Source organism: Scyliorhinus canicula, chromosome 2 (genome assembly GCF_902713615.1).
Source record: "Scyliorhinus canicula chromosome 2, sScyCan1.1, whole genome shotgun sequence".
NCBI classification, from domain to species: Eukaryota; Metazoa; Chordata; class Chondrichthyes; order Carcharhiniformes; family Scyliorhinidae; genus Scyliorhinus; species Scyliorhinus canicula.
The window spans coordinates 119806697-119833798 of NC_052147.1; the positions used below are offsets into that span (position 1 = coordinate 119806697).

Genomic DNA, 27102 nt, shown 5'->3' on the forward strand with positions numbered 1-27102 from the left:
TCAGCAGTCAAGGACATTCAGCCTCTGATCTCCGGGTCAGCATTCTACAAGGAGGCCTTCAGGAGACGCGACAACGCAGAATTGCTGAGCAAAAACTTATAGCTAAGTTCCGCACGCATGAATGCGGACTCAACCGGGATCTGGGATTCATGTCGCATTACATTCGGCCCCCACCAACAAGCCTGGACTTGCAGAGGCCTACCGACTGAACTGGCTTGGGACAATTCACACCTCTTTAACCTGGAGTTACCTCTCTCTCTGCATCTTTGATGATTTGATTGCCTGCAGGTGCTCGCATTCCGGGGCATCTCTGACTGTGTCTATATAAACATTTCTGGAACAAGCCTTTCCATTCACCTGAAGAAGGAGCCGTGCTCCGAAAGCTCGTGTTTGAAACAAACCTGTTGGACTTTAACCTGGTGTTGTAAGACTTCTTACTGCTTCTTTATGGTAGTTAGGGCATTTGGATTTATTTTATTGTTTAAAATTGCAACAGGCCCACTTGAGAAATCCTTGTAAAAACTTGGTATTTTTACACAAATAAGCATTGCAAATGCATTGCATAATCTGAAGGCTTGAAAAATCTAGTCCACATTTAACAACCAGTTTATAGCTGTTTATTTGCATTTAACCAATCAAAACATCTAATTTTTTAATTGATAGTTGCTAAAATTAAATTATTAATATAAAATTCGATGTAAGAATGGTTGGATATTGTGCTCTTTAACATACTCGCGATAACATTAGCAAACATGTATTTTTTTTTTAGCTCAATCAGAGTCAGAGGCTGGGAGTTCTTCATTGCCGGGGAGTGATTTTGCCAAAATGTACCCACCAGAGGACCAAGATATGTGAGGGACGTGTGTCACAGGTGAGTGAGGGTAGAATGTGGTGTCATGGGGAGGGGATTACTGCCTAAGGAACAATGGGGTCAGAAAAAAGGACATGAGGTGACTCTGAGCATGCTCCTCTCCCCAACTCTTACCCAACATTGGGTGCCTCAATCAGGCACCGAGTGCATAACAGCGATGGGGACCCCCCCATTTCCCAGGAGCCTGCAAGCAAACTTGACAGGATTTGCTTTTCTTGCTCCCTGAGTAGTGACTACCTAAGGATGTCACTATACAAGGTGAGGGCAGGGTGTAAGTGGAAGGGTGAGGCCACTTAAGGGCCTCAATTGGTTTCGGGATGGAAAGGCCATCCGTGAGCCTTCCCAACCTGGACTTTATTAGTAAGAAGTCTTACAACACCAGGTTAAAGTCCAACAGGTTTGTTTCAAACACGAGCTTTCGGAGCACGGCTCCTTCTTCAGGTGAATGATTCACCTGAAGAAGGAGCCGTGCTCCGAAAGCTCGTGTTTGAAACAAACCTGTTGGACTTTAACCTGGTGTTGTAAGACTTCTTACTGTGCTCACCCCAGTCCAACGCCGGCATCTCCACATCAGGACTTTATTAGGTCAGAGATGGGAAGGCAATGTGGTCCCTATCTGCCACCCTCCCACTCAATTAAATGTGACCCACCTCCAAACTCACCTCCAGGTCGGGTGGGACATTAGGTTCTCCCCACTGTTGCTCTTCTTTCCTGGGTTCATGTTTCTTTAAAATAAACTGATCTTCATCAAGATGACTAAAAGAATTGGCGATTGATTTTAAACTGATTAAAGTTGACATCTGTTACCAAGGGCTTGAAAATTGCTGCTATGAGGAGAGATTGGATAGACTAAGTTGTTTTCCTTAGAGCAGAGGAGTCTAAGGAGTGACCTAATTGAGGTCTACAAAATTGAGGGGCCTAGACAGGGTAGACCGGAAAGGCTAGGCTTCCCTAGTTGAAGGGTCAGTTACATAGATTTAAGGTAATTGGTTGAAGGATTAGAGGGGACAGGAAGAAAAACCTCTTCATCCAGAGGATGCTGAGCATCTGGAATACACTGCCCAAGTTGGTGGTTGAGGTTGAAACACTCAATTCATTTAAAAAAGGTACCTGGATCCACATCTGAAGTGCTGAAGCCTGCAAGGCTATGGACCAGGTGCTGGAAAACAGGATTAAAATGAGCGGCTAGTTTATTTTTTTTCTAATTTGACTGTCACAGACATGATGGGCTGAATGGCCTCTCTGCACTGTAACTTCTTTATGGTTCTATTTCAATAGAAAATGTTCAATTTCAATAAGTTTTTATAATGCAACAGTACTAATTTCACCAATCATTTTAATAACTTAGTCAATTGCAAACTTCTAATTTGATAAGGTATATTTAAAAGAGAAATAACACAGCTCCTCAATAATAGATACTTAATTTGTTACATTAAATTACTTCCGCCCTGTATCAAAGTACTGATACTGAGGTGCCAACATTAGCCTTGATATGATTAAAGTTTGTTCACATTTGATAATATTTAAATGACTTTGTTTTAATATTTTGCTGACATCTTGTCGTAGTTATGTCACTTCAACCAGTAGACTCTAGTCATAGTTGCTGCCTCCTGGTGGTTTTTAGTTTAATTGCAGGGACTGAATGGTAAACTAGATTTTGATGAGATATTTTTACATAACATTTTGAGTCATCCAGTTAGCTTCATCATTGCAACATGGAATAGCACAGCACCATATTCACCATGCTCGGTGTTCACTTGAAGGAAAAAATAATTGTTATGGTCCAAGAGAAAAAAAAATAACTCAGTGGCTCTAAAGGCAATGTAAAGATGTTTATCAGAGATCCAGTTTACTTATATCAACCCTTGCAGTCAAATTAAAATCCATATGGGGCAGTAACTGTGACTATAGTCTGCTGGTCTAAGTGACAGCATTGGAAGAAATAATAAAAGTAAAGTTGCCATAGTCCCAGATGACAACAGGCTGCTTTCTCCTTTGAGGGGAGAGTTGACTGGTGGGAATTTAACCTGAGGATCTCCTCACCCCCCCCCCCCCCCAGATGATCATGAATAACTTCAGCCGGGGGTTATATTGGGAACTGAACCTATGCTGTTGGGCTACCCTCTGCATCACACCCTCCATTTCTCAGTCACAACTTCCATAACCAGCAATGTCTAAAACACCAAATCGAAACTTCTGCTACTTTTTCTGTCTCATTTAGCATTGTAGGGAAAATGCGGTCAGCATTTACTAATTTGAGGTCCACCAACTAATTCCTTACCTGAGCGTCTGTTTCGTATGTTAGTCAATTTTATCTGGTCGAACTCGGGTAGGTACTTCAAACAGCTTTATTTACATTATACACATGATGAACTATTAGGTAGGCACATTGCGAGTACAAAATATTCCATCTGCTCTACAGTCTCTAGTGCTCTATAGCACGTGACTGCCCATGTCACTGTTACAACATGATACACAAATAACTCATGAGCATAACGATTCTATTAAATTATTATATACAATATCCTTGTAGTAGCCTACTTGCTTCACCTTTCATTTACACTTACACTATGCTGAGGCTAAGTACACCACAATTTCTGCAATTTCATCATGCATTTCTTTTCTCCAATTGATCCTATCCTCTCTGGACTGTTGGTCCAAATGTACTGTTGCTGTGCTGCTTATGCTGTGTAATACCAGGGGTCTAATTTTAACTGTGTAAGAGGGTGGGTTTTGACTAAGCTAAAACCCACCAATATAGCACTAGCCATCTTTGAAACATTGCCTGGTCAAATATAGTGCCAAATTCTTGTCACATTTGTACTGAAGATTCACACCTACACATTCCCTTCAATCTGAATTGACATTGGCAAAACATTTTCACCTGTCATGAACACCAGAAAGAAGCAAATTTTGTTTTATTAATCTTGGATGGAATTAAAATGATTTCCAAAGAGATTGTATTAATTCACAATGCCAATTCGGCACTATTATTGATATTATTGGAAATGTGAAGGAAATAGTCATGTCCTGTTTCATTGCCAATTGGTAGAATAGGAACATACTGGGGAACACTTTGCTGACCACTGAATGGTTACCAGCTCTTCTGAGACAAACCATTTGCAGATATGATGAAAACCACGAGCAGGAATGCACTCGTTCCAATTTGATGGTAAGGATTAGAAAATCCTCATCTTAGAAACCTGAAAATAACCAAAATATGTCATATCATTGTTGATCACCTGAGTGACATACCATCTGTAAGATGACATGAAAGACAGCTGCGAAGAACCTCTCTAGATATCTGGTGAAATCATGGAAGGGATTTTAAATCCCTTCCACATACCAACCCCATCCCCTCACTGCCAACAACTGTGCGAAAGCCTCTACATGTAGTAAATCAGGAGAAATATTTGCTGTGCATCTCTTGTATGATAGATGGGAACAAGTTAAAATGCAGACATAACTACGAAACATTGATGGGTAAAAAAATAAGGGAAACTTTTAGTTGAAAACTGTAGTGTTGGTGAAGAATCACCCAGAATTTTGAAAAGCCCAGTAGTATAAAGGGTATCCAAGAGTTACCCACCTCAAGAGCCTTCATGCATAAAATTGTCCTCGCAGAAGTATCTCAGTTGCATTTGTGTTTGAGGAGATCTTAATTCTATCTTGGTTGCTGCTGTCTCAGTGACTTTTAGAGACTGGAAAACTCATGGATAAATTCTTCCTTCTCAGTGAAGGTGGGGGGAAAATCACTGGCCAGGCACCCAATCAAATCCTCAGGGTGCTGAGGAACCAGGTTCGATCCCGGCCCCGGGTCACTGCTCGTGTGGAGTTTGCACATTCTCCCCATGTCTGCATGGGCCTTACTCCCACAACCCAAAGGTGTGCAGGGTAGGTAGTTTGGCCATGCTAAATTGCCCTTAATTGGAAAAAGAATAATTGGATACTCTAAATTTATAGAAAACAAAGGCACCCAATGAAATAGAAGAACGGATCGACTAATATATTTATAAACATCTGGGGCAGGATTCTCTGTTGCGCTGACAGCGCACCCATGCCCACAGGTTTCCCGGCAGTGTAGCCACAATGGGAGATCGTATTGGCAGGTGCAGGAACGGAAGATCCCACTGCGGGCATGGGCCCGCAGCTCAGGAACACGCGGCAGACAGACTGGAGAATTCTGCCCCTGGTATTAAGGTTGGGGAAGGGAGAGATGAAACAAAGGTAGAGGAATTTTCAAAAATGCTCGTGTGGTGGATGCAATCTTTCATCAGGACGTACAAAAAATGAAAGATATCAAATTTATTTGGCAACAAACGGTATTTGAATATCTAAGCTATCGTATGGTGGAGCAGTTGGGAAAGGTTTAAATTAATGTGGCACGGGGATGGGAACCTAGATAAGGATTCAGAGCAGGGGGAAATCAAGAACAAGAGAAAAAGACTGCAAGGATAATAAGGAAAGTGATAGGCAAAAAAAATCATGGGCCAAAATCAGATAATGACAGTAAGAAATAGTAGAGACGGGACAAGGCACGGTAAAGGGTTTAAAACCTGAACATTCAGAGCATTCAAAATAAAATGGGTGAATTAGTTGCGCATATAGATGTAAAGAGGTATGATATAGTTGAGATTACAGAGGCGAGCCTGGGTGCCATGGTAACGGCACCGTTGCCGCTCTCCCCCAAGAGGTTTACCACGAGCCCGGTGGTGGCGGCGACCCTAAGAATCTGGGGACAGTGGAGGCGGCATAGGGGGGAAACAGGGGGCTCGATGGAGGCTCCACTGGGTGGCAACCATCAGTTCATCCCGGGGAACAAGGATGGGGGATTTAGGGGGTGGCAAAGGGCGGGCATCAGCAAATTGAGGGACCTGTTTATTGGCGGGAGGTTTGAGGGCCTGGGGGAACTGGAAGATAAATTTGGCCTTCCCCAAGGGAACATGTTCAGATACTTGCAGGTAAAGGCGTTTGCTAGGCGACAGGTAGAGGGATTCCCTTTGCTGCCCTCGCAGGGGACGATGGACAGAGTGCTTTCGGGGGTGTGGGTCGGAGAGGGGAAGGTGTCGGACATCTATAAGGTAATGCAGGAGGTGGAGGAGCTGAAGGCTAAATGGGAGGAGGAACTCAGGGAGCAGATAGAGGACGGGACTTGGGCGGTTGCCTTGGAGAGAGTCAACTCTTCCTCCTCATGTGCGAGGCTTAGTCTCATCCAATTTAAGGTGCTGCACCGGGCCCACATGTCCGGGACTAGGATGAGTAGGTTCTTTGGGTGTGAGGATAGGTGCACCAGATGTTCGGGGAGTCCAGCGAACCACGCCCATATGTTCTGGGCATGCCCAGCACTGGAAGAATTCTGGAAGGGGGTGGCGGGGACGGTGTCGAGGGTGGTTGGATCCAGGGTCAAACCAGGGTGGGGACTCGCGATTTTTGGAGTTGCGGTAGAGCCGGGAGTGCAGGAGGCGAAAGAGGCCGGTGTCCTGGCCTTTGCGTCCCTAGTAGCCCGTTGAAGGGTCCTGCTACAGTGGAAGGATGCAAGGCCCCCAAGTGTGGAGACCTGGATCAGTGACATGGCGGGATTTATAAAACTGGAAAGGGTCAAATTTGCCCTGAGAGGATCAGTACAAGGGTTCTATAAACGATGGCAGCCTTTTCTGGACTTCCTGGCGCAAAGATAGGTATCTTGGTCAATAGCAGCAGCAAACCGGGGGGGGGGGGGGGGGGGGTGTTCCTTATTGTAGTTTCTAATCTGTAACTTTATATTGTGTTACTTTGCATTGTTGTTAAAATGCTGTGTTGTGCATGGGGGTGGGGCGAATGTTTATGATTGTTAATATGATTGTTATTTTTGGTATTTTACTATGGTGCGTTATTCTTGTATAAATTCAAAATTTTTCAATAAAAATTATTTTAAAAAAAAGAGATTACAGAGGCAAGGCTCCAAGGATGTGAACTAAACATTGAGGGTATTGAGTTTTTAGGAAGGACAGACAGAAAGAAAAGGTGCTGGAATTGCATTGTTGATTAAAGAAGATATTGATACAATATTGATATCAGCACATCTGATCTGTATGGTAGAGTTAAGAAACAGCAAGGGGCAAAAAAAAACATTCATAGGAGTGATATACAGACTACCAAACTGTTGCGGTAATGTTGCGAATAGCATTTGACAGGAAATCAGAGATGCATGTAATAAAGTAACATTGTCATTATGGGTGACTTTAATTTGCATATAGATTGGGTGAGTCAAATTAGTCACAGTAGAGGAGGACGTTTTCTACTGTATTGTTGAGGAAGAACCAACTAGGGAATAGGCCATCTTGGACTAGGTATTGTGCAATGAGAAAGGATCAGTTGGCAATCTAGATGTGAGAGAACCCTTGGGGATGAGTGACCATAGAATTTGTTATCAAGGTGGATAGTGAGACAGTTGATTCCGAGACCATGGTCTCGAATCTCAATGAAGGCAACTATGATGATATGGGGGCATGGGTTGGCTATGATGGACTGGGAAACATTACTGAAAGGAAGGACAGTGGATAGGCAATGGGAGGCATTCAAGGAATTTATAGGCGAATTTCAAAAGTTGTTTATTCCTATTTGGCACAAGAGGCCAAACCATGGTTTACAAGGGAAATTACAAATAATATTAGATTCAAAGAAGCATACAAATTAGCAATAGACCTGAGGATTTGGAACAGTTTAAAATTCCGCAACGGCAGACTAAGGGATTGATTAATTGAGGAAATACAATACGAAAGTAAGCTAGCAGGGAACATAAAAACTGTCTGTAAAAGGTTACATAGGTATGCAAAGAGAAAAATATTGACAAAAATAAATGTAGGCCCCTTAGAAACGAGTAACTCAATGGGTAACAAAGAAATGGCTGAGGAACTAAATTTGCACTTTATTTCTGTCTTCACAAAGAGAAAACCTGAATAATGTACCGGAAGTTCTGAGAAACACAAGTTTCACGGAAGAGTTGAAGAAATTCAGTATTCGTAGAGAAATGGTTTTGAAGAAATTAATGGGATTGAAGGTTGATGAATCTCCAGGGTCCGATAATCTTCAACCCAGAGTACTTAAGGAAGTGGCCCTCGAAATAGTAGATCCATTGGTGGTCATTTAGCGAAATTCTTTAGAATGGTTCCTACAGATTGGAGGATAGCTAATATAAACCTGCTATTCATAAAGGGAGGGAGAGAGAAAACAGAGAACTATCGATCAGTGAGCCTAACATTAGTAGTTGGGAAGGTGCTAGAGTCATTACCAAGGATTTCATAGCACAGCATTTGGAAAACAGTGATATAATCAAACAAAGTCAGCATGGATTTACAAAAGGGAAATCATACTTGCCAAATCTACTGACATTCTTTGAAGATGTATCTATAGGATTGACCAGGGAGAACTGGTGGATGTGGTTTATTTAAACTTTCAGAAGGCTTTCGAGGAGGTCTCATAACAGATTACTATGTTAACTTAAAACGGATGGGATTGCGGCTCGTGTCTTGAGATGGATAGAAAACTGGTTAGTAGACAGGAAACATAGAATTGGAATAAATGGGTCTTTTTCTGATTGGCAGGCAGTGACTGGGGTACTGCAGGGACTTGTGCTAGGACTCCCAACTGTTCACATTGCATATAATGGTTTGGGCGAGAAAACTAAATGTATTATCTCCAAATCTGCAGATGATGCAAGGTTGGGTGGAAGGGTGAGCTGGGAGGAGGATGCAGAGATGCTTCAATGTGATTTGGATAGGCTGAGTAAGTGGGCATATGCAGTAGCATGTGGATAACGATGAAGCTATCCACTTTGGTAGCAAAAAATAGGAAGGCAGATTATTATTTGAATGGGTGTAAATTGAGGGGTGGATACTCAACGAGACCTTGGTGTCCTCGTGCATCAGTCGCTGAAAGTAAGCGCAGGTACAGCAGGCAGTAAAGAAGCCAAAGGATATGTTGGCCTTAATCACGAGAGAATTTGATAGTTATAGGGATGTTCGATTGCAATTGTATAGGGCATTGGCGAGGCCACACCAATTATGTGCAATTTTAGTGTCCTTATCTGTTCTATGGATGGAGTACAGCAAAAGTTTACTAGAATGGTGGGATTTGTATATGAGGAGACACTAAATTGGTTAGGATTATATTCTTTGAAGTTTAGAAGAGTGATAGGGGATCTCATAGAAACGTATAAAATTCCAACTGGATTAGACAGGGTAGATTCAGAAAGAATGTTCCTGATGGCGAGGAGTCCAGACTAGGGGTCATAGTTTGAGGATAAGGGGTAAACCTTTTAGGACTGAGGCGAGGAGAAATGTCTTCACCCAGAGAGTAGTGAATCTGTGGAATTCACTACCATAGAAATAGTTGAGGCCAAAACATTGCGATTTCAAAAAGGAATTAGATGTGGCCCTTGGGGCTAAAGGGATATTTGGGAGGGCGAAGAGAGAGGCCGGATCAGGGTATTGAATATGATCAGCCATGATCATAATGAATGATGGAGCAGGCTTGAAGGGATGAATGGCCTATTTCTGCTTCTATTTTTCTATGTATGTTTCTATGTATAAAAATCTCACTAGATGTTAAATCAGATTCATAGATTCATTTACAGCACAGAAGGAACCATTTTCTACTATGGCCATTTAGGAGAAAATAGATAGCGATCAGAATTAATCTGGAGTGGCACATAATAGGCAGTATGTCACCCCTTATACACAGTGCCCAACATATAATTTATTTGCAGTCAATGGAACTAACCACCAGTGCTGTGTAGAATGGGCAGTCAATTGAGGTAAATGTCTACCCCATAAACTCTACTTCTCTTAAATTCTTTTTAAATTGCTCACATTTGGACTGTCTCAAGAGAGTACCTAATACTTGCACTAAACTTGGACAGCACAGTTGGCACTTTAAAAAAATTGAACAAAATAACAAACATATGTTTTTGACTTCAAGTATTCTTGAAACATCATAAAACTTTCAATAACCCTTTCCTTCTCATTGCACTATTGTCTAACTTCACCCTCCACCCTCAATTATTAAATATAGAAGGAAAACCTTAAGCCAGCCACGAGGCATCTTAATCAAAATAATGCTTTCATATATAATTAAGCGTAAGAAAAAGTGCCTTTCACAACCTCATTGTCCCAAAGTCCATGATAGCTAATGAAGTACTTTTGAAGTGTTGCCACTGCATTCACAGAATCTTCACAATGCAGAAGACTATTAGGCTTTCATATAAGAAATGCGACAGCCAATGAGGACGCACCAAAGTCTCACAAACAGCAATGTGATAAATAACTAGCTCATGCTTAAGCGAAGTTTCAAAAAAAAAAAAAAACAGTTTTTTTTTTAAGCATATCCAATTATTTTTTTCCAATTAAGGGGCAATTCAGCGTGGCCAATCCACCTAACCTGCACATCTTTGGGTTACGGGGGTGAAACCCACGCAGGCACGGGGAGAACGTGCAAACTCCACACGGACAGTGACCTAGGGCCGGGATTCGAACCCGGGTCCTCAGCGCCGTAGGCAGCAACGCTAACCACTGTGCCACCCATGCTTAAGCAAAGTTGGTTGATGCATGAGAGTTGGTCAGGACACTGGGAACAACTCCTTTATTCTTCTTCAAAATATTGCCGCAGGATCTATTATACAGCTCCCCCCCCCCCCCCCCCCCCCCTCCTCCCCCAAGGTGGCAGACACCTCTAACTGTGCAGAACTCCCTCATTTCTTGACTGGAGTCAGCCTATCCAGAAATGGCCATTTCATACCCTCATCAACTTACTTTATCACCTTGCGCCTAATTATAAATTTAGTCGCATAAAACCACAAGACTGTTTCTATAGCACCTTATTTTGATCTTGTTTTCCTGTAATTTTTCTGTGGACATTGGTCAAGAGGAGTTATTCATAAACATTTCCTCATGCACACTGGCCTGGTTTTTTCGCAAAGTTTTTCCACCACTGAGGTCGAACTGACTGACCTGTCATTATCCTTAACATTTGAAATTCTCCAGTCCTTTGGCACCACCCCTTGATCCAAGCAAGCTTAGAAGGTTGTGGTCAGTGCTTCTGCAATCTCCACTGTTACTTCATCTCATCTGGGTCTGGTGACTTACCAACTTAATGAAGCCAGCTTTATAATACCTCATCTTTGGGTATTGCTGAAAAAAGACATCAAAGCTTTTCGTCTTGCACTCGCCAGGTCATTTACATGAATACCAAATGTAAAGGAAATTATACTTCTTAAGAGTGCTGATTGGTTGAAGCAGAGTCATAGAAAATGAACCAGTTAATGGATGACTGACAGTGAACTACTAAGCTTTGTTTAAAATCAAATAAAAGGCAGGTTGATTTGGATTGCTCAAAGCATTGCCCTAGCCAAAGAATGGCTGTCACCCATTTTGTTCAGTTGAAATAGGCGCAACGCGTGTACATGTTTTTGTTTTTTGCAATTTTTAGCTCATCTAGTGTCTCAATTACCTTCTCTTTCACAATGACTTGGGCAGCCCACTACCTCCATGTGAAAATTAACTCTGGCCCGTAATCGGTCCCACTCCTCTTTTACTATACTAAAGATGACATTTGGATTCACTTTCACATTAACTGCCAGTCTCTTTTCACACACAGGGGTGAAAAAGAGAGTATGTTCTGCAATTCGGGTGGTTCACACTTGTATTATCAACTTGACATCTTTGTGGGAAAATCAAGTATATATTTGATTTGAAATGGTGAATCTTTAGCTCTGGATTAAATTGTTGACTAAAAACAGCATTTACTGGAAATTGGTTAATGCTGCCTTAAAATAATGATTTGTGTAATCACAAGGACAGATTGAACTGATCTGTAACTGACAATGTATAAATCGCATCAACTTGGTATGGGCCAGGATTAATCCCATCACGTAGACTCAGGCATCGGAAACCGTAAAGAAGGATTGAGGCAAAGACCGTAGTCACAGGGAAGGAGACCAAGAGTTAACCTGGGAGAAGCAAGAAAGATAAGATTAGAAACAAGGGAAGACCATGTGGCAATCCATGGCATGCTCTGCTATCCATGGTTAAAACCATGGGAAGTAAAGCTGGTAAATTACTGCCTAGATTTATTAAAGTTTTATTCTTAATAAATCTTTCTGACTTGTAACAAGTTGACCAGTCTCGCTGTCTATTCCTTTGTCAAGTTCAACATCAAATTTCTTAAATCTGCCATTCTGTTTCATTTTACCTACTAACTCCTTTGTCATCCAGTAAGCTGTGTGGGGCTGGTTTAGCTCACTGGGCTAAATTGCTGGCTTTGAAAGCAGACCCAGGCAGGACAGCAGCACAGTTCGATTCCCGTACCAGCCTCCCCGAACAGGCGCCGGAATGTGGCGACTAGGGGCTTTTCACAGTAACTTCATTGAAGCCTACTCGTGACAATAAGCGATTCTCTCATTTCTCATTTCATTTCAAGCTCTGGCTTTGTTTATCCTACATTCTCCTTAACTGCACTGCAAACCAGCACAATATTTTTACAACAATTAGACTGCAAATAGAAGGGAATATTTTATTTCAAATTCTGCTCCGCTGAAGTCAAATGCTGTAAACATACACACATATGCTCAAATAAATTTCAGAGAATACATGAACAATTTCTTACCGTTTACATTTCTGCTCAAATCAACCGACAATGATTTCATTGGAACACTTGCAGTATTAAATTAAACCCAACCCAATAGGATTGGTAGCAACAAGTTGAGACAGTCAACTTTACATGTGTATTTCATGATAAGCACGTTAATCTTAATTTATAGAGTACAACTTAAACTATTCTGTTCATTTTAAATGAATATAAACTACAGTACAATATACTGTATTAAAAATTACAGTACAATAAACTAAAGGTGCTTAATGGGATTTCTGGAAGAATAAGAGATTTCAATGTACAGTGAGAAATCTTTTTAAACAGAATCAGCATGAGAAAACAAAAATCCAGCCTAGCTCGTCAACCTGCCATACACATTAGCACAATATTGGACACTATTAGGAAGCAGGTAAATTTTTACAATGATTCGTTACTTTAAAATCTTTACATTTAAGTTGCAAAATGATTTTCAATTCTCCATCATTCCACGAAGTTAAATATTAACAAGCCGTAGAGATTTACTCAGTAGTGAATTTTTAAAAAGCATTAAGAAAATAAAAAACAAACTTTAGTTAAAAGAAAGCTGCCGCCACAAAATATAACAATTATTAGTTGCCTGATACCATTCAAAGAAAAGGACATGAACTCAGTTATGGCATACACTTCAGCACAACACACTGAAGTGCATTATTTTACAAAATAGTAACTTAATTTAGTTTTTATCAAATTCCAGCATTCCAAGTACTTATAACCTGAATATCAATGTTGAAGCTAATTTTAGGAGCTCAACTTGTGCAATTCGAGACATCAAACAGCAGCAATGAAGAATGACAACAAAACTATCTTATCCCACACATTTATAGGTCTATGGCTTTAGTTGAGAGTTTTGCTGATGAAATGGGACACTTTGGTGAACCTTTGTAACGGTGTCTCTCTTTTTCTGCAACTTTATGCAACATGGAGTTACAAATGGATTTTTCTGGAGTTACACAAGACATTTTTTCAATAGTTCCACTATGCTTTGGCAGCACACAATCAACTTGATGGATTCTTGACATTTTTCCATTAGTCAAATCTTCAAAAACTGACTGGCTAATATTCTGATCAAATGAATTCTTCTGCTGTCTAACTAAATGCTCTTGCTGAAAGGCAGCAGAATCTTGGGTTTGTGATGCTGGTTTGGTTTTGCAAAATCCTTCAACAGGTAAATTATTTTGGTGTACATCAGTTCTGTGTTTACCCTGCTTTACATTTGTGTTTTGTGTGAACAAAAATGAATTTGGATTAAATGACGGAGCACTTTTATGACTTACTGACTTAACCATTGTAGAGCCAGCTGCAATTTTACATGATCTGGTCCCTGTTGCTATTGATTTGTCATTTCCATACAATAGTGAATTCATCCTTTTAATAGACTGACGAACTGGGATACGCTTAAACTTTAAAGGGGTTTGGACAGTTTTGTGTCTTGGATTCTGATCATTTAATGAAAGACTATTGAACCACTGAATATGTTCAACCACTTTGTGACGATCACATTCAGTCTCCTTCACAACTTCTTCTGAAACCTTCCTCAAAGGAACATCCAAAGTATGTATCTTTGAAGGGAATTCTAATGCTCGAGTTCCATCTATAGACAATAAGTTGTCATCTATCTTATCTAAAGTAGATTCCAATTTATTATGCAAGAACACAGACTGGTGCAATTCAGAGGGACGATGATGATTATCACTGGGGCCACCAGAATCTGGCAGAGTTATCTTTTCTACAGGAATAGTATTTTCCTTTTGTTCTTTCAATTTTTTATCATTTGATGGCACCTGATCAGGAGATGGCAGCCCGGTGAATGAAAATACTGTAACACACTTAATGGATTTTTTGGTTTTGTTTAGATTACTATGATCGGCATCTAAAGGCACGTTTTTGGCTTGTAGAACTGCAGCTCCATTAACATCTTGCTGATCCAAATTACTAATGCAATCTAGATTACTGTTCATGCCATGTGTTATGATCATTTCTGTTGAGCAGGAAGCTATTTTGGCATTTTGATGCTTTATTTCAGAAACTTGTTGGGATGGCAATTCTGAGCAGGAATATTTTTGATCTGACAAATCTCCAAATATGTTATCAGGTTTCTGAGGGGCAGCCACATTTTGAATTTGCTGGAAAAGCAAGTCACTTTTACACAAATTATTCAAAGTGGAAGGTTTATATTCTCCAATAACTGAACACATGTCACTCCCTGATTCAGAAAATGTGCTTTTAATTTTCACCACAGTTTCTCCAGTCCCAATGTTTGCACCCTCACCTAAAGACTCTCCGCTATTTCTGCTACTATTTTTGTGAGTTGCACATTGGTTCCGGAAATCCCCTGGTATGGTGGGTGGTTTTCCAATGACGAGTGCAGGCTCCGACTGATAACTTCCAGAATTGAGGTAACACTCTAATGGAGTTTCCATATTGGAATGGCTACAAATTACTTGCGACTCTGTAGGACTGGCACCATTCCATGACATTCGGTGAATATCTTTAGTGCACTTTGGAGTGAGAAGATTTTCTTCTGATTTACTTATGCGCTTCGAGGCTGAAAGGAAACAAAGAGTGATCATGAAACAGTTTTACAGTCCCAGCTCTGGGTCACTGTCCGTGTGGAGTTTGCACATTCTCCCAGTGTTTGTGTGGGTTTCGCCCCTACAACCCAAAGATGTGCAGGTTAGGTGGAATGGCCATGCTAAATTGCCCCTTAATTGAAAAAAAATTAATTGGGTACTCTAAATTTTAAAAAAAAGAAACCCAGTTTTAAATTAGATGCACCAGCACAAGGAGGAATGGGAAATAATAGCAAAAAGAACACAGAACCTAGAAAATGTATCTCACCTATTATGAAGCCAGGAATCATGAGCAGTTTAAAAGGCCTACCATACTGGAAGCATGGTATCATATGTAGCACAGCAATTTTCATTTCTACCTTTGAACGTTAATAAATAATGGTGCACCATTATGCAAATAAAATTAAGTTAATTATGAGACCAGAAGGAACTTTTTGGGTTGAGTATTTTAAATACTTTTTACTGCTGAAAGAAAATTCACATTTGCTAACAGGATTTCCCCTCTTAAAAGGCACAGTTAAACCTGCAAAGTAGGTAAAATCGGAGGTCTCCAGCCTCACTAACATATTTGAATTGCCAACCTACCATCTGGGAACACATCAGGTGCCTGCCCTACTCCTAATTCAACCACACCTGGATGTTGGCAGGTTGAAGCCGGCCTTGCTGATGCACCGGAACTATAACCTTCACAGCTTCAATTCCACCCCCCCGCCCCCTCCTAGTGTCATCATCAAACATTTGCAGATCAAGTCACTGCACATGGAGTAAAGTTCCCTCAAATGTCCAAACCTCAAATTGTTTATTTTTCCAGTCTACCTGACCAAATAGCAATAAAGTGCAAAATATGAAAAGCTGTCGACAATGGTGTGTGCCAAATCCATACCTACTGTGCCGAAAGTTAAAAGGCCTTAAATTATTTTCACTTAAGATTCTTGTGGAAGAGACTTCCATTTAATTAGTCTGAGCTGGATTGGATTCCATCCCAAAAACAAAAGAACAGCTGTACTTAACAACAACATTGTAGCAGTAAAAAGGTCCAACTGAAGGAGCAACAATTTTTAAACCGGGGATAAATAAAACTCCAAAAAAAAAAGATCTGGATTCTGGTCTTGCCCCAGACTTGTGGAGTACTGGACAACCTTCTTCGAGGCTATGTCCAAAGTGGTGGGGGTGAGGGTGGAGCCATGCCCGATAGTGGCGGTCTTCGGGGTTTCAGACCAGCCAGATCTATTCCTGGGGAGGAGGGCGGACGCCCTTGCCTCCCTGATCGCCTGCCGTAGAATCCTGTTTGGCTGGCGGTCAGCAGCACCGCCCAGAGCTGCAGACTGGCTGTCCGACCTCTCGGAATCTCTCCAAATGGAGGGCCACGGGTTCGTTATGGGGGTTTGATGGCTAGCTAAGGCCCAAAACCAAACTGTAAATAAATGCCTATAAACATGTGCCTCGGCCATATTGGGGAATGTAAAATATGTATGCCGGCTAAAGGGGGCGGCCACAGTTGTTATTATGAAGATGCTTACCTGTAAATATACATGTTAATTTTTGCGTGTTTTTTTTCCCCTCTCTAGTAATTTGTAATTTGTTGGATATAAAATATGAAAACTCAATAAAAAACATGTTATATTTAAAAAAAAGATCTGGGGTCTTGCATAATAAGGAAACTACTTGCAACACCACCGTATCTATATTTTTGTGCTCAGCCCATGACTTTCCCAAAACCCATCATGCTCGGTATTGGAGGGGCATGATGAAAAAAGTGGGGAATTTTACCAACATTTACCATTTGTATCTCTGTGTCTTACAACTGGAGCAAATGGGAGATCTTCCGCTGAGAACCAATTGTACTTGTGAACGTCACGCTGATTTGCAAGTCGCCAGCCAATGTTTTCTGATCCATTTGGAGCTGGGCCTCCAGATGGCAAGGTATTCTGTGCAAAATTAAAATATTCATATAACATTTAACTTGAAACAATGCACTGTATATAACCCAAGGTTAAAATATTGGCTTGTGCACCAGCAGAACTATTTCTAAATAACTTCTGTCAAAGTCAGTAATGGAACATTCTGGGATACAACACAAATTTTGTGTAAGCCAGAAGTATACTTTGGCCCAGACTTTGCAGTAATAATACCAGTGAGACTAACAGTGCTCAGAGCCACTATGCAGTCAACTGGACAACAACTTCAGGCATCTACACAAGCACATTTAAATATCGAAGTCTGGGTGTAGTCGGAGACACCCCATTCCTCCCCCACTCCAGATTCGGCATTTACGGACATGAACTTTAAGTATCTATCCATTAGTTTCCCACTACAGACACCATAAAAATTTAGGCAGGTGCATAGAAGAGTGAATGATTTTTTAATGGTGTGATCACTGGTAATGATCATTGCCAAATAATGTCTCTGGCCCTGAAATTTAAAAAATGTGCAGTCTCATTCCTTCGGAGGTTAGTGATGGAGATTATTTTCTTATTTTCTGTTAATCTTTTACCCCTCTTAATACGCACTTACCCCATTTAATACGCACTATCGTTCATAATCTTTGTTTTGTTTTCTGTACATGATTTAAACCTAATTTATGTTTTCTGGTTTAGACTCTGGATGTCTCAGTGAAGGATTCTTCCATCTGATTAGCTAAAGAACCTTGCTGTTTCTTACCATGCTCATACACATTGTAGTGTCGTAGAGGGTGACGCACTAATTAGATGCCAGATTAGAGAAGGTGTTGCTGAAAAACCCACCAAGCGTTGTGCACAGCAGTCCGTGAAATGAACAGCAAGAGCTTTTGCCTGCAAAAGTTGGACCTACGTGTATAAATCAGATCTTTTGCTATTTGAATTCTTTGTATATTCTAAAAATTATAGCCTTGTAATCTATAGATCCGGAAATGTACTGATTAAATTTGTCAGCATTGAACTTCAACATTGAGCAACAAATGCAAATGTAAATTGCACATCAAAAATTAAGATGCAAGGGCCATTAGCACATTGATAGCAAGAGTGTTTTTTGCAATATAACAAAAATCTGGAGCTTTAAAGATGCATCAATGTCTCAATCAATCTCAACTGAATTACACTACATTTTCTTTTTTTTTTAAATAATTTTTATTCAAATTTTGAATAACAAATTTTATCACAACAAAGAAAAACAGTAACCCCCCCCCCTTCAAATACAAAAACAATAAATTAACAAGAAAAATAAATAGGCATAGAACCATGAAAACAAACCCCCGTAACAAAACCGTAACCCCCCCCCTGGGTTGCTGCTGAAGTTAACCACCCTCTAACGCTCCGCCAGGAAATCAAGAAAAGGCTGCCACTGCCGGAAGAACCCCTGCACCGACCCCCTCAGGGCGAACTTGACCCTCTCCAGTTTAATGGACCCAGCCATATCGCTAATCCAGGATTCCGGGCTCGGGGGCTTCGCGTCCTTCCACTGTAAAAGAATCCTGAGCCGGGCTATCAGGGACGCAAAGGGGGCCTCTTTCGCCTCCTGCACTCACAGCTCCGATGCTACCCCAAAAATTGCACACCCCCAGCCCGGTTCCACCCTGGAGCCAACCACCTTTGACAAGGTCCCCGCTACCCCCTTCCAAAAGCCCTCCAACGCCGGGCACGCCCAAAACATGTGGGTGTGATTCGTTGGGCTCCCCGAACACTTGCCACACCTGTCCTCCCCCCACCTCTCTTCCTTCCCCACCCCCCCCCCCCAAAAGAACTGGTTCAGCCTGGCCCCAGTCACATGCGCCCTATGCAGAACCTTTAGTTGAATTAGACTAAGCCGTGCGCAAGAGGAGGAGGAATTCACCCTCCCCAGGGCGTCTGCCCACGTCCCCTCATCCATCTCTTCTCCCAGCTCCTCCTCCCACTTCGCTTTCAGCTCTTCCACCGAGGCCTCCTCCGCCTCCTGTATCACCTGATAAATTGCCGAGATCCTGCCCTCGCCGACCAACGTCCCCGAGAGCACCCTATCCTGAACCCCCATTGGCGGCAATAGCGGAAACTCCGCCACCTACCGCCTAACAAACGCCCTAATCTGCATATACCTGAAGGTATTCCCTGGGGGGAGACCCCACTTTCCCTCCAACTCCTCCATGGTCGCAAACTTCCCGTGAAGGAAGAGGTACCCCATCTGCCTTATACCTGCCCTGTGCCAGCTCAAAAACCCTCCATCTATCCTCCCTGGTACAAACCAGTGACTCCCCCATATCGAGGACCAAACTGAGGCCTTCACTTCCCCCCTATGCCGCCTCCACTGCCCCCAGATTGAGGGTAGCCACCACTACCGGACTCGTAGAGTACCTTGCTGGGGGGAGCAGCAACGGGGCCGTCACCAGCGCCTCTAAGCTTGTGCCCACACAGGACGCCGCTTCCATCCTCTTCCATGCGGCTCGCTCCCCCTACATTCGCAGCCCAGTAATACCCACACAGGTTGGACAGCGCCAATCCACCCACTTCCCTACCTCGCTCCAGAAATACCCTCCTCACCCTCGGGGTCTTCTGCACCCACACAAACCCCATAATACTCCTGCTGACCCTCCTAAAGAAAACCTTCGGGATCATGATGGGTAAACACTGGAAGAGGAACAGAAACCTCGGGAGCACCGTCATCTTAACCGACTGGACCCTGCCCGCTAGGTAGAGTGGCAACACATCCCACCTCCTGAACTCCTCCTCCATCTGCTCCACCAGCCTCAAAGTTTAATCTATGCAGGGCCCCCCAGCTCAATCTGGACCCCCAGGTATCTGAAGCTCCTCTCTGCCCTTTTCAGTGGGTGCCCCCCTATCTCTTTCTCCTGGTCCCCCATATGCACCACGAACAGCTCACTCTTTCCCACATTGAGCTTATAGCCAGAGAAGTCTCCAAACTCCCCGAGAATCCTCATCACCTCCGGCATCCCCCCCGCCGGATCTCTGCGATGTACAATAAACCCCCCCCCCCAATCCTCCTCCAGTTCCTCGATTCCCTCAGCGCCATGGCCAGGGGCTCGATCACCAACGCGAACAGCATGGGAGACAAGGGGCATCCCTGCCTCGTCCCCCGGTACAACCGAAAATCCTCCGACCTCCTCCCGTTCGTCACCACGCTGCCAACAGAGCATTACAGTAGTCCCCCGTTATACCGCGCTCCGCAATTCGCGATATACCGCGGGGGGGCTTATGGACCCCAACTGTCAGTTGTGTCAATTTCAGCGGCCGGCTCACTTTGATCCGGAGAGGGAAGCTGCTCTCTCACTGAAACAATCAGCCGGCCACTGAAATTGACACTGCCCGCTGCTCTCTCCCTCCAATCAGAAACATTAAAACTTAAAAGTTGGATTGGAGGGAGAGAGCAGCCAGCAGTGTCAATTTCAGCGGCCGGCTGATTGTTTCAGTGAGAGAGCAGCTTCCCTCTCCGGATCAAAGTGAGCCGGCCGCTGAAATTGACACTGTTTTAATTAGATCCACGATGGGGGTTTTAAATTTATTTAAAAATCTATGCTAGCGCTTCCCATTGTGAGTCTACGGGGGTCTGACCTCTCCCCCCGCCCCCCGCCGACTCTCAATGGGAAGCGCTAGCATAGATTTTTAAATAAATTTAAAACCCCCATCGTGGATATCCGCGGCTCGGTTGCAACGGGGGTGGCTGTCTTGGACCCCAACACCCGCGTTATAAAGGGGGACTACTGTATACAACAGCCTCACCCACCTAATAAATCTCTCACCAAACCCAAACCTCCTCAATACCTCCCACAGGTAGCTCCACTCCACCCTGTCAAAGGCTTTCTCCGCATCCATCGATGCCACTATCTCCGCCTCTCCGTCCACCGCCAGCATCATTATGACGTTGAGAAGCCGCCGCACAGTGACGTTCAACTGCCTCCCCTTCACAAAACCCATTTGGTCCTCGTGAATAACCTGCTGGACCACCTCTTCCACCCTCCTGGCCAGTATCTTGGCCAGCAGTTTCACGTCCACATTGAGGAGCGAGATCGGCCTGTAAGACCCACACTGGAGGGGGTCCTTATCTCGCTTCAAAATCAATGAAATTAATGCCCTGGAGCCCCCCTCTCCCTTGCCTCATTCAAGGTCCTCACTAACAGCGGGCCCATCAGGTCTGAAAATTTCTTATAAAATTCCACCGGGAAGCCATCAGGCCCCGGTGCCTTCCCTGACTGCATACTCCCCATCACATTGGTCAGCTCCTCCAGCTCGACTGGCGCCCCCAGACCCTCTGTCTACTCCTCCCCTACTCTCGGGAACTCCAGTTTGTCCATAAAGAGGTCCATTCCACCCTCCTCCCCAGGGGGCACTGACCGGTACAACTCCGCATAGAAGGTCCTGAACACTCCGTTAATGCCCCTTGCACTCCACACCAGATTCCCTCCTCCGTCCCTAACTCCCTCGCCGCCTCCCGCTTCCGGAGTTGGTGGGCCAGCATCCGACTCGCCTTCTCCCCGTACTCATATACCGCCCCTTGCGTCCTCCTCCACTGCGCCTCCGCTTTCCTGGTGGTCAATATATCGAACTCTGCTTGGAGACTACGACGCTTCCTCAAAAGCCCTTCTTCCGGGACCTCCGCGTACCTCCTGTCTACCCTTACCATTTCTTCCACCAACCTCTCCCTCTCCCTTTTCTCCCCCCTCTCCCTGTGTGCTCTAATAGAAATCAGTTCCCTCCCCCTAACCACCGCCTTCAGCGTCTCCCAGACCACCCCCACCTGCACCTCCCCATTGTCATTAGTTTCCAAATACCCCTCTACACACCTCCGGACCCGCTCACATACATCCTCGTCCGACAGCAACACCTCTAACCTACACAGCGGGCATGGGTCCTTCCCCTCCCCCAGCTCCACCCAATGCGGAGCGTGGTCAGATATGGCTATCGCCGAATACTCCGCCCCTACCACCCTCGGAATCAGTGCCCTGCTGAGGCCAAAAAAGTCAATCCGTGAGTAAGCCTTATGAACATGGGAGAACAACGAGAACTCCCTACCCCCCCCCCCCCCCCCCCCCCCCCCACCCCCCCAAATCTGGTCCATGAACCCCCTCAGCACTGTGGCTGCGGCCAGCCTCTTACCGGTCCTGGACCTAGAACGATCCAGTGCTGGGTCCAGCACGGTATTAAAATCTCCTCCCATTATCAAGCTCCCAATTTCTGATGCGCTGCCCACTCACTTAATTGATCAGCCTTAAGATCTGGAATCCGGCCTAGCATGCGCCGCATGAAGCCTGCATCGTCCCAATTTGGGGCGTACAAATTAACCAGCACCACCCGCTCCCCTTGGAGTCTACCGCTCACCATAACGTATCTGCCACAGCTATCCGCTACCACACTCGACGCCACAAACGACACACTCTTCCCCACCAAAATCCCAACCCCCCCCCCCCCACCCCCCCCGTTTCCTCACATCCAACCCCGAATGGAACACATGCCCAACCCACCCCCTTCTCAGCCTTACCTGATCCGCCACCCTAAGGTGCGTTTCCTGGAGCATAGCCACATCCACCTCCAGCCCCTTCAAATGCGCAACCACCCGGGCCCGCTTAACCAGCCCATTCAGCCCCCTTACATTCCATGTGCCCAGCCGAATCGGGGGGCTATTCCCCCTCTCTCTCCGCCAGTCAGCCATAACTCTCCCTCGGCCAACCACGTGCCCGCAAAACCCACACTGCTCGTTCCCCACAATGGCAGATCCTCACTCGACCCCCCCCCCAGCATCATCTATTCCCCTACGGCCCTTCCAGCAGCAATCCAGTACCCCCCCTACTCCCTCCCCCCCCCAAACACCCCCCTATTTTTCTCTCCCCCCCCCCCCCTATTTCTCTCTTCCCCCCACCCCCCAGCTAGGGCCCCCCCTATTTTTCTCTCCTCCCCCCACCCCCCAGCTAGGCCCCCCCCTAGCTGCGCTGCCCCTCTCATCGTACCTCCGTAAGTCAGCCGACTCCTGCTGACCCCGTCTGCTCCCGCCACTTCAACGACCCCCCCCCCCCCCCCCCCCCCCCCAGTGTAAGCCAACCACCCCTCCCCCCCCGACCGGTACAGACTCTTTCCATTCCGACTCCAGCAGAAAAAGCCCACGCTTCCAACTTAAACCCCGCCCCAACCCAAAACGCAGGTAAGAAAAAGGCATGCGCCCCAACGGGCCTACAAAACATCTCCCCAGCATTCCACCAGAAAGAAAGGAACCGAAATTTTAAAAACCCAAAAAAAACCCAACAGAAAATAGAAAAGTACAAGGGAGAACAGAGCGTCCGGACAATATACACCAGCCTCCAACCCCCACTCAATCCTCAGTTCAAGTATAGCTTCTCTGCCTGGACAAAGGCCCAGGCCTCTTCCGGAGAGTCAAAGTAGTACTGGCGATCTTTATAAGTGACCCAGAGGCGTGCCGGCTGTAACAGGCCAAACTTCACCCCTCTCTTGTGCAGCACTGCCTTCGACCAGTTATAACCAGCCGTTTTCTTCGCCACCTCCGTGCTCCAGTCCTGATAAATCCGAACCTCTGCATTCTCCCACCTGCTGCTCCTCCTTTTTAGCCCATCTCAGCACACATTCTCGGTCGACGAAGCGGTGAAAACGGACCAGCACCGCCCTTGGCGGCTCATTCGGCCTGGGCTTCCTCACCAACACCCGATGGGCACCTTCCAGCTCCAAGGGCCCTTGGAAGGACCCCGCTCCCATCAGCGAGTTCTGCATCAAGACCACATAGGCCCCCAGGTCCGAACCCTCCAACCCCTCCGGGAGGCCCAGGATCCGCAAGTTCTTACGCTGCGAGCGGTTCTCCATTTCCTCCATCCTCGCTTGCCATTTCTTGTGGAGCGCCTCGTGCGACTCCACCTTCACTGCCAGGCCTAGGATTTCATTCTCAGAGGCCTTTTGCCGTAACTCGCGGATCTCTGCACCCTGGGTCGCCATGAGCTTATCCAGTGAGGCCTTTAGCGGTTCCAGCAGCTCCGCTTTCAGCTCTCTGAAGCAGCGCTGGAGCAGCTCCTGCGCCCACTGCTGCCACGCTGCTGGTTCCCCGCCTGCCGCCATCTTGTTTTTCCTGCCTCGCACCTTTCTCTGCTCCAAAGCCGATTTTTTGACCGCCCCGCTCCTGGTCTAGTCCATCCACCGGTAGATAGGCGCAGCAGATGTGTTCCCACACCGGGAAAAAGCGCTGCTACGGGCCCTTAAAAGAGCCCAAAAGTTCGAAAATAGCAGGAGCCCCCGAATGTGCGGCTTAGCTCCGCATCACCGCAACCGGAACAGGAAGTCCCCATTACGCTACATTTTCACACTAACGAGGTTGCTCATTTTAAAATGCCAGAAGTGCAATTCTACTGCTCAGTCTAGTTTTTTTTTAAATTTGTTTGAATATAATGAGCATAATTCTAAAATGTTTTCAGTTTACTTCTAGCTATTAAAAGAATGTACCCATCTCTCCTCCCCTCTCCCTTAATGTGCAGGCAGCAGAGTCAGGGCAAAAGACATGCATTTGCTGTGTTATAAAATAAATTTCCATCAAACTAGAAAAAAAAATGAAACAATGATTTGGCAACAGCATTTCCCTCAAAAATTAAATTCTGGGATCCATTAGTCTTTTAATGCCATACAAGGAAATGTCATTCATCTTACAGTAATCTATTTGTACATCAAATACTTATTGAACGTCACCAATAACCTTTAACTTTCCAATCTTGATACTTGCCAGCCTAATTTAATGTAGAATACTACCAACCAGATCAAGAATTCCAGATATATCCATTTTAACTGAGCAATCTGTTTTCAATCAAGAGCACAGATATTAACACTAAAGCAAAATACCAAAAGCATTTGGAAGCAAGGGGAACAAAAATTGGACTTTGGCTGGTCACAAATATATTGAAGATGGGGCATTAGCAGGGGAACTAACATCAAATGGGTCTGTACAATATTATCTTAGTATAACAAATAGTTAAGATATAATCAATATAGCACAACAAACCCTTGATTAGCAATAGGCAACATTGTAAATCAGTTTTATGTTTTAAAGTGGACTTTTACTTTATGATGAATAGTGAGAGGAGCATTTCGGCATTAATCATAGAGCAGGCTCCAATTAGGCTTCTCATTTAAATCAAAACAATATTCAACAATGTGTTTTTTCAACAATATAGCTTGCATCGGAAAGAGAGATATGTAAACCCTGATGGAGCATTCGAATTGAACAGACATACCAATAGGTTACCAATTTAAAATGATTAATACATCAACTACTTACTGGGTCTCTGTTTTTTCCAAGGCTAAACCTTAAGCGCAAGGATTTGCGGACCATTCCTTTTCGATTAAGCTTGGGAGAAAAGCAATTAGCTTTTCCAGATTCCATCCTACAAAACATAAATTCTAAATGTTTATGGAATTTTGTCAATGTTGGGAAATAATTATTCCAGATTTTTTATTGTCAACAGCTTTCTTTGTTCTTTTCGTGTCAGCTTTCTTTTTTTTTTATTCATTTACGGGATGTGGGCGTCATTGGCTGGGCCAGCATTTATTGCCTATCTAGTTCCCCTTCAGAAGCTCCTAATGAGCTGCCTTCTTGAACTGCTGTAATGCCCGAGGTGTTGGTACACCCAATGTGCAGTTAGAGAGCGAGTTCCCTGATATTGACCCAGAAAAAGGAAAGGAGCAGTGATATATTTCCAAATCAGAATAGTGAGTGGCTTGGGGGAGAACCTCCAGGTGGTGGTGTTCCCAGGTATCTGCTGCCCTTGTCCTTCTAACTGATAGTGGTCATGGGTTTGGAAGGTGCTGCCCAAAGAACCTTAGAGAGTCACTGCAGTGCATCTGTTCATCGGTGGTGGAGGGATTGAATGTTTGTGGAAGAGGTAGCAATCGAGTGGGCTGCTTTGTCCTGGATGGTGTCGAGCTGGGGTACTGTTGGAGCTGCTAGATCTAGGGGCAATCAAGATGGCGCCGGAGCGAGGCGACACTCTGCAAACTCTCCCCAACAGATCCACTTTTAACTTAACTTATAATTCCCTTTTCTAATGGTCTGTTGAGCTGCTTGCAGAAAAATACTTTTCACTGTACCTCGGTACACGTGACAATAAACAAATGCAATCCAATCCAATCTAATGTAGGGCAACTAGTACAATTCAAATAGTCCCATTACTAACCAGATGAAATGAGTGGAGAGATTTGCTTGGTTAATATGGCTAAAATACTTGCTAAAGATTTCATTTAGGGAAAAGCAAGTTCTGAGTACATCCAATGAGGTAAAACAAAATCCTCCCCAGTGAATATACTGACGTGCAACAAATTCACAGGGCTGGCGAACTAGGTCGAAATTAGTAGAAATGAAGGGTGCAATTTAACAGGATAAAAAACAGAATCCTGTTTTGGCACGTTTAGCGGGATGTTTCTCGGCACCTGTAGCAGTGAGTACTACACTGCTATCAAACGGGACTGTTTTTTTGGGCTTGGCAAGCAACGCCCCACCAAGGTCGCACCTACCTTCATTTCCTGCACTGACGGAAGAGATTGGGGTGCCATTATTAAATGCCGCCCCAATCTCTGCCCCCCCCACTCAATTTACACGTTGGGAATCCTCAAGCCCCCAACCGCGCCTGATCCCTGGCAGTACCCCTGCCAGCCCCACAGTGCTATGGTGGCAATGGGATAGCCAGGGTACCACCCTGCCCAGACTGATAAAAAAAAAAGAGGCGACTGTAAGCTTGGTTGAAGAGAGGTTTTGAGGCAGCTTTTACAAAGTGCTTCTTAAGACTTATTGGGAACGAGAGAGCCGTAGAGCACAAGGACAGTTTTTGGAAAGTGAGGATTATGTATGTAATCAGCAGGTACATATAACCCAAGAACATGTTGGGTGTGGAAAGGGATCAAAAGTAGGTGGTGGGTCTAATGGAAAAGGTGAGCTTGAAAAGAGTAAAGGGAGATACTACAAAAGCATGAGAGCTCAGGGAATGAGTGGTTGGGAAGCTGAGGCCAGGAGGAAGGCAGAGTGCAGGCACTTGCAGCAATGGTCTTAACTTAA

The 27102-nt window shown here is 44.4% G+C and overlaps 1 protein-coding gene across 2 annotated transcripts in view; it reads right to left on the reverse strand.

Annotated features, from left to right (window-relative positions):
* Positions 1-12398: 12398 nt before the first annotated feature.
* Positions 12399-27102, reverse strand: part of LOC119957720 (rho GTPase-activating protein 11A-like) — a 64175-nt gene continuing 49471 nt past the window's right edge. For both annotated transcript variants that reach the window (XM_038785803.1, XM_038785811.1), the window contains 3 exons: positions 25333-25438; positions 16886-17033; positions 12399-15080 (listed from right to left, as the gene is read on the reverse strand). In XM_038785803.1, coding sequence (XP_038641731.1) covers positions 13354-15080; positions 16886-17033; positions 25333-25438 — 1981 coding nt within the window. In that variant the 3' untranslated portion in view covers positions 12399-13353. The remainder of the gene's footprint in view (positions 15081-16885; positions 17034-25332; positions 25439-27102) is intronic.